The sequence below is a fragment of the Gambusia affinis genome, linkage group LG01 (assembly GCF_019740435.1).
Source record: "Gambusia affinis linkage group LG01, SWU_Gaff_1.0, whole genome shotgun sequence".
NCBI lineage: Eukaryota > Metazoa > Chordata > Actinopteri > Cyprinodontiformes > Poeciliidae > Gambusia > Gambusia affinis.
Window position 1 is genome coordinate 34,566,749 of NC_057868.1, and position 11,375 is coordinate 34,578,123.

General features: G+C 36.6%; 1 protein-coding gene across 2 annotated transcripts; it reads right to left on the reverse strand.

The window, feature by feature from the left end:
• Window positions 1-18: 18 nt before the first annotated feature.
• LOC122838599 (transmembrane protein 198-like) lies at window positions 19-5,297 on the reverse strand. Of its 2 annotated transcripts, XR_006371925.1 has the most exons (6): window positions 5,031-5,297; window positions 2,953-3,237; window positions 1,273-1,848; window positions 466-593; window positions 131-330; window positions 19-69 (listed from the first exon to the last, which is right to left on the reverse strand). XR_006371925.1 is itself a non-coding variant. In XM_044129354.1 (5 exons), the coding sequence occupies exons 2-5, from the start codon at window positions 3,137-3,139 to the stop codon at window positions 181-183; spliced, it is 1,041 nt and encodes a 346-aa protein (XP_043985289.1). In that variant the 5' UTR covers window positions 3,140-3,237; window positions 5,031-5,297; the 3' UTR covers window positions 19-180. The 2 variants fall into 2 exon arrangements, 1 of the variants encoding a protein (XP_043985289.1); XM_044129354.1 differs by having other exon boundaries at window positions 19-330.
• Window positions 5,298-11,375: the final 6,078 nt, after the last annotated feature.

Sequence of the window (11,375 nt, forward strand, 5' to 3'; positions counted from 1 at the left end):
GGAATTATGAGGCGGAAGAATAAAAAATGTAATTTAACAATCAGGAAAGACGACAATTGTCCAATGAAGCTTGTGAAGAAAACCCAAGGCAGAAACTGAAATATCTGAACATGTTTTGTGAAAGTAAACAGTTCAAAGTTACTTTCCCAGAGATTTGCTCTTTGGGTTATCTGTGTTCCTTCAGACTGTGAAGATGGGGGAGGCGGAGGTAAGAGGCACCATGGAGCCCGTCTCGAAGTTGAAGTCGATCAGGGTGTGTGTGATGGTGCTGACGCTGCTGGTGGAGGAGCCGGTGCCCAGTTGACGCTCTTGGAGTTTGTGGAGATAACTCTGCAAGGCAGGTAGCAGAGATGAGCGCCGTTGTTACAGTAGCCAGCAGTACTGACAAAAACTCCTAAGCAATCAGGTTTTCTGTCATGAAATCAGGATATTTTTGCATTTTATGTTTTTATTGGTGCCACTTACTGGCGCGAGGACATCTCCAGCGTATCGCTTCAGAGGCGGAGGCCTGCGCTGACGATATGGCCGGGGTCGTCTCCTTCCTTCTCTACTTTGCTGCTTCGTTCCATATTTTTTCTGTTTTTTATTTGCACCTGGGAAAGAGAATTAAAATAAATTAAAAATACTTTATTTATTTATACATGCTTTATTCGTTTATTCAGTTTGAACTTTTTTATATTTTATGTCCCAATCAAAAACTTTATGTGAGGAATCAACACGAGCTGTGTTTCCATAAACCATAAAATGGAAAATTAAAATAATAATAAAAAAATCCTTATTAGAACTATATATATATATATATATATATGTATGTATGTATGTTTCTACTGGCAAAAACGACAAAGAAGACAACAACAGGACATAGTAGGAGGATGGTGGTTTGTTTTTAGGGAAAATACACAAATTCAAAAAAGATATTAATACAAAATGTTTGCTGTGTGATTCTCATCCTGAAACTGTTGTTCACCTCTTATAACTCATCTTTGTTCTGAATCATCCGCAAATCTCTTCACAGTACGATGACAATGCTTCAGTTTTTGTTAAATATCTAATGTTTTTATATCTTTGAAAACATTATCATATGAAAACATATCATAGCACTACACTATCTGATTATTTTCGTGGAGGCTTGGGACGACTCTGCAGACAAGGCCCAAAAATGCATGAGTTTGACACACCTGCTTTACAGTGTTGAAGTAATTTAGAAACAACATAAAAAGAGAAAATGTTTAAAAAATCCACTTTTGTGTCTGCAGACTGACCAAAACTCACCTTCAAAGTGTGAAACTCCTCTCGCAGTAAACCACCACTGCACCAACACGCCTACGGTGCTCAAAACAGGACAGATCCCAGTGATTGCCCAGTTAAACCAGCAGAAGGGTCGCGGAGCCGCTTCACAAAACACGTCATACACTTTATGCGGCAGCACAAACGCGCCCACCATGTAGTCCGCGCACAGCATCACGGTCGTAGCTCCAAACACAGACGTGTAGAAGATGCTGAACAACCTCTGCCACTGCAGCGTGAACACAGCAGACGCGATGCTGACAGCCAGTACCGCACAAAGAGGCACCCACACTGGAGTAAGGCTGTGAAACTGTCCCACAATCACCAGCATGGACAGAGAGAGGAGGCTACCGAGCTGCAGGCCACAGAGGAGGAGTCCCAGCGTGGACACCAGCGCGGTAAACAGTCCACAAAGCACGCCGACTCCCAGCCCGATGCCCGCCTTGGCGTCCTCTCTCAACTGACCCGTGAAGTCTGGTTCCTTGTGGTAGAACAGGAGCACGGCAGATGAGGCAAACATGAAACCGGAGAAGAACATGACCATCTTGAAGCAACGATAGCCTGCGAAAAAAAACAAAAAACCCAGCAATCTTAGACTCTCCTTAAACCTTCTCTGAAGCCAGAGTTGAGTACAAAACCTAGCACAAGCTAGTTTCCTGTTAGCTTTCCTGCGCTATTCCACTGGATTCAAATCTCGCTTCTCAGACAGTCTGGGTTTTCTCCTGTTTACTTCGATTCCTCCGGTAGATTTTCTACTGGGCCAATCAGAAAACAGAAGGAGAAGTTCTGTTTTTGTCAGAAGATTGACCTCAATTTTCTGCGCTGTATAACTGTAGTCTCCCTGTAGTTTTAGAAAAAGGCAGCAGAGGAAATGAACGAAGCCGTTCAGTCTGTGATGGCTATGTTTCCAAATATTGAATCATAATTAACATTTCCTCAATTTATTTGTAAAAAAATAATAATAATAATAATTGTGTGTATTTTCCTGTTTACAGTTTAGCACAACTATGTGTTACCATTGCAATAAATAAATAAAATACATAAAAAATTGAATACTTTTGCTTATGATCAATTTCCAGATCCCTCCATAGAGCAACTATTTTAGTTTTTTATGTTTATGATAAGATTATTTCAGTAATGTTTAGACTAGGCGGTCTGATAAAATGTGAAATGTATTGCCATATGTTGTATATATGTAAGCACAAATCATCTGGTGAATAAAATAAGCTGAATTGCATCAGTTTAATGTTTAACAGCCCACACTAGCAGACTTTGGGAGCGTGTGTGTTTGCGTAATGTCAGGGTTCATGGTTGCCAGATTTATCTCAACGTTTTCTCTCAGGGAAAGCAGAACGGGAAATGTTTGCTTCACATTGCAATACATGCACACTAAACACAAAATCCCCGTTAAAAACCGAATGAACGTTAACACCATGACATCAGTGGGATTTTATTCAGTGCAACAGGTGGAGACTCATGAATGCTGGCTGTATAAAATTTAGATTCCCATCTGCCTCCTCCAGCTTTGGACTTATCCACTCTAAACCCCTGGCAACCTGCAGACGCCTGCCTCAGAGGATTTAAGCCATCAGGTGAGCTAATGAAACATTTAAAACAGCTTCATGTAAGCTACTACTAGAATCTAATGTCAGCGCGGATACGCACCAAAAAAGCAGTAGATGAGGCCGAATGAAAGGCAGACGGAGCATACGACAGACGGGATGGCTTCATATTGCACATTATTGTTAAGAACACATATATCCAGTTCAGTGATTCCAGCTCCAGGCTCCTCTGTAATGTAGAGTGAAGACACTGCCATCATGGAGGATTGTTGCTTTTGTGCTTTGGACATGAATGTGCTTTGTTAATTGAAGGAGGGAAGCTGGAAGTCCAACCAAAGAGGAAGTTCCTGGATCCAGAGCATGCATTAAACTGTTTCCTGGTGTGCACCTGCAAAAAGAAAAGGACATGTTTTCAGGGTTCGATAGAGACTGTAGTGGTGTCAAGTCATGAAATTTCCCTTTTCCCGTGGTGAAAAGCAATGTGTTTAAATTATTTTTAGTTAATATTAAATGGGACCTATTATGCAAAAGTTACGTTTTGAACGTTTCTGTACTTCAGTTTGGGCCTTTGCTGCTTCTAAAAACATCTTAAGTGCTTAAATTCACCCAGCTGCTCTTTGGTGTCTGAAAAGTGAGCTATTTCAAAAACTTTCTGAACGCAACGTCACAAATCAGCACGTAACGCCAGTTACCTAGCAACCAAAGTGCATTCCAGCCTGCTACCTAGCAACCCAAGTGGAGCTTGTTTGGTCAACTAGTTTTATCATGCACTGTACAATGGCTGCTGGAAAGGACAAGTGTTTTTTTTTTTGTTGATTTATTATTTAGAAACCACTTGCTGGGTCGTGCAGGAGGCTCTACTAATGTACGGTTGTATAATTGCGCATCTTTTTGCTGCCACTTTCACATGTGAGTGTTATTTGGATTTAAAATGACAACAGTTCATTTAGAAAGGAGCTCAAGATAGGCAGAGCTGACCAGATTAAAATCTGATTATCTAAGAATGATTTTGTGCAAAAAAATGTTAAAACATGTTTTGTGTAATCCCTTTAGACCTGTCCTAACCTGTTCAAAGAAGCATAATAAGTCATTTTTAAACTGCTGATGAGGAAGTGCCTTTTCCCGTGCCCAAATTTTCTATTCGGGAAGCAGAGAGGGAAACCTAGCATCCCTTCCAAGTTTTATGTTTTGTTTAAGAACAGGATGCAGCTGAGGAAATGACCTGCTGGCTCCATGCCTCTGTTTTTCACATGCATTGTTCTGAGCATGTGGTTTGGTACTCCGTTTGCTGAACAATAAGAAGGAAACAAACATTTAGACACCAATAAAAGCAGCAGGATGGACATTTTCCCAAAATGAACAGTAATGTCAGTCAAAAAAAACACTTAAGAAATACTTGAGGAATCCTGCATTCAAAAGAAGCAAAAGTACACTCATATTCAGTTTGTAAGATGAAAATGATCTTTTGAAAATAACCTTCAGCAGGTATTAAACATACTTTCATTAAGCCCTCATTTCTGCTTTTAAAAATAGTTTTTTTATTGGTCTGATGTAATAATCTAATTTAAAATTAGAATATTTTTATTAGCTTTTAGCAGAAAATCATCATGATTAAGAGGCATACAGGTGTTAAAACGTTCAACTTAGTCTAACTGAACAAAGTTGACTTTTCAATAATATTTAAATTTACTGAATGGTTCTGTAGTTCTATAGCATTTATTTGATGATGTGTAACAAAATATAACTAAAGATTAACATTGATAAAGTATGAGTCATTATTTCAAGCTTATTTGTAAACTTTCTGAACATTTTAAGCATGTTCACCTGCAGCTGATTGTATGATTCTTTTGATGCAGCATAAATTAGCCTCCTGTAGGGACATGCTAAGCTGTTGAGGCAGATCCTACGGTCAGCAAATGGAATTAGAGGAGCTTTAGCAGGTGAGTCATTCTCATGTTACTGTAAGGCACGAGAAAACTTTCAGACGTGGAAATTTCTCTGGTAAAACTGAAACATTAATACTAAAATATGAAAAATAGCAACATAAACACCTAATTTTCTGCTAATTTTACTCAAAAAGCACTACTGCAGTATCAGATAATCTCCACTGAATTACCACAAACAACATGAAAACGTAACAAATGAGAATATAAAATGTGTAAAAACATTTTCATGGCCTACCTGCAGTGGTTTTAAATGTGCGAGACGTAAGCATCCTGGTCAGCTTGTTAAATTCCTGTAAACAGGGAGCGTTGAGTCAAGAGTTTGTTCGGAGTTTCTGCATCAACTGTGTGGTTTCCCACTGAGAGCGTCCAACCGGTAAGTCTGTCATCTGTGCTTGTGAACAGCTGACGCCTGAGAGGGCGGCCATCTGCCCCCAGCGTTAGACTGACACAGCTGCCAAGTCCAAGGCCAAGACAGGGAGTTTGACCGTCCCTACCCATAATCCTCCAGGAACACTAACCTGCACGTCTGCTATCTTTATTTTACCCAGCATATCTTTTTAATCGGTCCAGCTTTGAACCTACATGTGTCTTTGTATGCCTGAGAATTAAAGTAAAAGTAAAAACGCAAAGTTTTACCAAGTGTTTCTAGTGCAAACATCTAAGTACACTTAGACAAAACACGCAAATGCGACAAAACTTACTTACAAGTAGCGTTTCAACAAGATATGGGAGCTTGTTTTAAGTTAGTATTTCCTTAAAATTGATTTTAAAAGTATTGGTTCCACTGGTAGATTACTTCACTTATAATAAGACTTTTTTTCCCATAAGTGAAATAATTTACCAAATAATTTCTTATTAATAAATAATAAGAAATTATTGACTTAAAACAAGCTCGAACAACTTCCTGAAAAGTTACTTGGAAGTTAGTTTTGGCGCATTTCAAGTGTAAAAATAAATACTTTATACAAAATAAAGACTGGTGAGACTATGCGTTTTTGCAAGACGAAAGTAGTCTAAGGCCACAAAGTGTAAATATTCTTTTCCTTTTTTTTGTGGTGAAGAGCTGTAGAAAATCACTTAAATGGACGTAAACGTCCCACAGGAGTTTCTTGCTGCACCAGTTACCAGATAGACTACACTTCCATCAAATCCAGTACAACTCAAACCAGGAAATGTAAGATTGTAAAAATGCCAGTTGGTCTTTTTCCAGTCTGGATTTTTGATCTGAACAAACCATGACAACATCTGGATGGATTTTTATGGCACATGTTCATTCCAGGGGGGAGTTGGACACCAAACATATGTAGAGATGTTAATGCAGTTTGCTCAAAGTGGCATTCACACTCAACACCATTTCCACCATCTAACCTCTGTTAGACAAAAAGCTCAAGTTAAAACCGTTGCAGATTTTACTTTGCAGCTGCTAAAAACAGACATTTTTGCGCCGCAGCTGCAAGCAGTAAAACAAGCTAAAGATATAGTGTAGTTTAAAATACCAAGCGACAAGTATAGCATGGTGCTGCTGTTGGCACTCAGAGACAACCTTAGATGTCCCAAAAAAAAAAAAAAAAAAACAGTGAGGAGTTTTGGATTTTAAAAGATCCTTTGCCACAATTCAGAGAAGTAAGTTACAATTTGCATTTTTCATAACGTGAAAGCAGCCTAAGATAAAAAAAAAGTATATATAAGTTAGACATGAAAAAAGCAATATAAAGCAACAATAAAAATATGAATTTGTGTAGAAAAGCGTTGCGTTTGAAGGCTACCGATTCAAATGTCTTCTTAGCAGCTCTGAATATCTGAGCTTTTTAGATTTGTGTCTTTTTGTCGCCCCCTGCCGGTCACTTTACTCCTCCGTTCCTCATGTGAAATTAATGGTAAATACACTAAAACCCTTTATAAGCTGCAATTAAGTATATATTTTTATCTACTCATATATCCCATGACACTTATATCTTTCATGCATGAATTATGATCCTTTATGTCCGGATTTATTTTCCAAAGGGATAGAAAAAAAGGGTGGGAAAAAAAGTTTTTTCTAGGATTTTTTTTTTTTTTACGTGATCAGTTATAATTTTCTTCAAATACAAAATTGTTAATTTGAAAATACATCAGTAGTGTTATTTAATGTCACAATTTTATAAATTTTTTTTACCTGCAAGAGAAGAAGGAGGGACAGGATATTGTTGAGTTGCTTAACAAAACTTTTCTTGCACTTGCAGCGGACGGCCAGTAGTTGGCGGTGTATTATATGATGCACAAGTGTCCACTGCAGAGACCGCGATGCATGAAAGGGCTAAATGGTTCTAATGGCCCAGTCAAAGTCCAGTCCTTAATGTAATTGAAAACCAGTGGCAAGACTTGAAAATTGATGTTCAAGCTAAACTTCAGGTATTTTGGATAGAAGAAAGGGCCAAAAATATCACTCTGTAGAGCTGCGAAGCTCCGAGGAACAAAACTTTGAAAGTGAATCAAAGAGTTTCTGACCCAGAGAGAGAAAAACATGAACTCTCTCACAATAATGCATGTCTTTGTGTTCGTCTATCGCACAAAATCTCAGTAAAATACATTAACACTAGCACATTTTTGACATGATAAGCCACTTCTGCCTCCTGTGGCTGTATATGAGAAGTCCCAGAGCAAAGCATTTAAAAAAATATCTGCGGCAGACTTTAAACACAAGAAAAATATCCAGAAAGTGGACATTAATAATGACAGACGCTGATCTACTGAATATTTACAGCGACTCTGAGTGGCGCTAAGGTTGGCTCAGGTTTTGAGCTGCCTGCTTGAATTAGGCTCCACTTGTGAGAAACGTACCAAAGAAGGAACAAACCTTTTATGCTTCCATCAACCAAATATGCTTTTCCATCTTCTGAATTTGCAGATGAAAGGAAAGCATGCTTTTAACATTTGAGTAGTTGAACAAAAACCAACAAAGGTGCTTTATGGAAGAGAAGGTGGAGAGCTTGTTTCATTTCATCTTAGCCATGCAACTGCTGCTCTTGATTTTTCCGCATCCTGCATCCTCCTGCTGGTGCACAAGTCAAATTAGTAATTTTTCAGTGGAACAGCATCAGAATGAGCGTTTTTAGGATTTAACATATTGCATACTGCAATATAAATCTAAACAAATGATCATTCTAGTTTGCTAAAAGCTCTGTTGCTTCCTGAAATATTAAAAGATAAAGTTAATCAATTCACAGAAAGTCACGTGTGATTGCTGAGTGGGAACTATTGATCAGAACGGAGTCTTTCTCATTTCTAAATGAAATGAACCGTCTGTCACCAGATTGTCTCCAACGCCCGTCATAGTGAAGTCATATTGATTCTGTACCTTCTGAAAATAAAGAAAGACAAAGTTAAAGTATTTTCTGTTAGATCCTTCAAAGTAAAATCTGTTTTATAAAAAATAAAAACAAAAACAACACACCACCTTTTAAGAACTGCTCAGTTAGTTATGTTTCATAAAATCAGCAGAATACACACACAGCTTATGTGCAAACAAGATTAACCTTAAAAAACTCATCCAAGCTTATCAATGAGAACTGGGCGTAAGAACTGACATAAAGTCTGTTTTTATACATCAGAGGTTTAATGAGTTCAAAGTACAAATCTGCTACAGCCACTAATCCATACAGAAATGTTTGCTGTTAGTGTGAAGGAACACCAAGCATCTACTCAGATTGGTTTCCTGTGGTGTATATATTTGCAGTGGATCTTTAAAGTTTATTCAACCCTATAAAACCTGGAGGTTTTGTGATGTAAAAATGTGACGCGTGTCCGATGTGATTCAGCTCTAAAACCAGCAGCTCTCCCACATGGACTCTCATCACATTTACACAAAGTATTTGCAGCCTTCATGGAAAAGTAGAGTTTTCCTGCAAAGTACAGGCTGTGACAAAAACATCATCATCTCATTTGTTCACACTGCATCAGGATTATGTACAGGTGTCAAGAAAAAAAAAATACATTATTTCCAAAGATTCGATAAAATCTTTGAAATTGGTGACAGAATCAATTACTCTCTGATTAAACTAAACCTGATCTTTGAGTCTTTAATTTCAAATGAACGTTTGGCACAAATCGACTCAGTGAAACACGGTGATGGCAGCATCGTGCTCACTTCCACTGGATTAAATTATAAACAGGCCAAAAGCCAGTTGACATTTGACCCCAATCCTTCAGGTGTCTGTTAGAAACCTCCAGATGATGAAATTTAAGTTTACAGCAACAGAAAACAAGCCCTTTTTACAAGTCTATAATTTTTTACAAGATTATAAAATGAAAGCTAACAAATATGCTGTGGGATTATCAGAGACGTCACTAATATCTAAAAATGTTTTTAATTGGACAATTATCAGCAAGTCAAGATGTGACATGAAGATTATTTCTAAGGAAGAACAATGGAGCATAAGGGCCACATTAAGGAAATTAAAAGAATTAAATTATGAGAGTATGAGAGAATTAAGTCTTAATAATAAAACAATAAAATTGTAGTATTACATTAATAAAGTTATAATTATATTGCTTTATTTAGAGAATAAAGTCATATCATTATGACATAATGACTTTATTCTCATATTATCTCAACTTTATTCTTGTGCAATTTTATTCTGGAAATATCTTGACTTTGTTCTCATGATTTTATGACTTTATTGTTTTAATATCACTTTATTCTAGAAATATTCTGACTTTATTCTTGTGCGACTTTATTCTTTTAATTTTATCACTTTATTCTCATAAAATGGTGACTTCATTCACTTATTCAACTCTGTTCTTGTAAAATAGTTTTTACATTTTTTTATTTTCTTATTATGGCCTGATGAGATTTTTTTTTTCTTTTCTGTCTTTTACATCTTTGAAACATTTTTACAACTTTTTGGTTTTCCAGTCATTTGAACGGGATAGCTGCCATTTTGAAGGTGGAAAAAAAATTTGATTTTATTTTTCTTTACTTTATTTTTAACTCTGGCCTTCTTCCTGGGGGGTGTCCACTAAATTTATTTATTTACCTGTTGTTCTTTGTTTTGGAACATGGAGCTTCATGAATGAAAGGATATGCACAAAAATATGACAGACTAACAAGCAACAAAACAAAATGAGTGCTTCAATATTTTACAGGAATAACGCGTCTGATTTCTCAGAAACTTATTTTGTTGCAATAAGATCTGCATTTTGTCCTTCCAGATCTGAAGCTCCTTCAGACCTGGTCGGTTTGTACGCCACAGGATGAATGGATAAAAAACAAAGACGAGCCTCTTTACTGCTGTGCAACAATCAACTCTAGTTGCTCTTTGAATATTTGTGTTAATGACGAGAGCTCTTGACAGATCCGGTGAATAAATTATTCATTCTGGCGTAGGAACGACTCCTTGTGTCGTCTGCTTTCAAAAGAAATCCAGTCATGGAGGGCTTTCTGCTGACATCCTGTCTCTGGTGGAGAGTCGTCTTCTAATGCTAATTAATTCAGACTCACATTTTCTAAATATATCATCAAATATAGGTTATTTGTAAAATTAGATTTAAAAACTATAAAGAGCTTAAAAACATGCATTGGACTAAAGGGGGTATATTATGCAAAATCCACTTTTTTTGTGTACTTTGTCTAAAAGTTCATATTTTTTTTATTTATTCTCTCCCTTTGCTGCTTAGACATCTTTATATTCTTTTTTAGATATATGTATTTTTTGTCTGCCTAACGACTTCTTGTCTATGACCTCACTGCATTTACTGTGGAACTGCTGAACAAAATCACAAAGTCTAACTAATCAGTTTTATGAAGCCGTAATTTTTTTTTCCCTCACAGTGATTTTTCTAGTCCAAGTTCAGTTACGTCAAAGTTGCAAGTAGACAAGTGAAAATGTTATTTCCGAAAATTTAACAACTTATGCTATTCTTGACCATTTGTAGAATAAGATACGTCTGTCTGCAGCAAAAAAATAAAAAAAAAATAAAAATATTTCCAACATCAACATGTGAAAAGCTCAAATCTTTCTGCTTGATTTACTGTATTATCAATAAAGGGTAGGGCTCATTTGCTGATCAATTTTCAATTAATCACTTAGTAATTGAGAGCAAAATGTGTTTAATCTGAGATTTTTTACAGAATTTGAACTAAATGAAATTAAAACTGCCATTTGATGAGTTTTAGATGTTTGAATAATTAAATCATTTTAACCTTAAAAGCAAAATGTATGTATTTTTTGTACATGTTTGGCTTATTTACTTATCTAAGCATGTTCTTTCACTTCAACAATCGGCCTTTTTTTTTAAGTCTGCATATTTGACAATTATTTCATCACAATTAATCAGATTAACTGTTCAGGTCTATGGAAGATGTAACTAAACAATCTTCAAGATTTGATGTTGGTTGAATTTGGACACAGATCCAGATGCTTTCTGGGGCATTGTATATCTAAAGTAAGAATTGAGAAGCAAATACAGAATTTACAAAAAATGTGAGAAGGCAAACTGGATGATCAACAAACCATGAAACAAGGAGCAACATGAACAAACAGGAGAATCCAGTAAGGGAGTTAATTTGATTGCTAGACGATGGGATGAATGCTAATTAGAA

Excerpts from the sequence above, each read along its gene's own strand:
- LOC122838599 (XM_044129354.1), bottom strand. The coding sequence starts at position 3,139 with ATGTCCAAAGCACAAAAGCAACAATCCTCCATGATGGCAGTGTCTTCA. Across the intron at positions 594-1,272 it reads AGGAGTTTCACACTTTGAAG|GTGCAAATAAAAAACAGAAA; the intron begins GTGAGTTTTGGT and ends TCTCTTTCCCAG. Across the intron at positions 331-465 it reads CTGGAGATGTCCTCGCGCCA|AGTTATCTCCACAAACTCCA; the intron begins GTAAGTGGCACC and ends CCTGCCTTGCAG.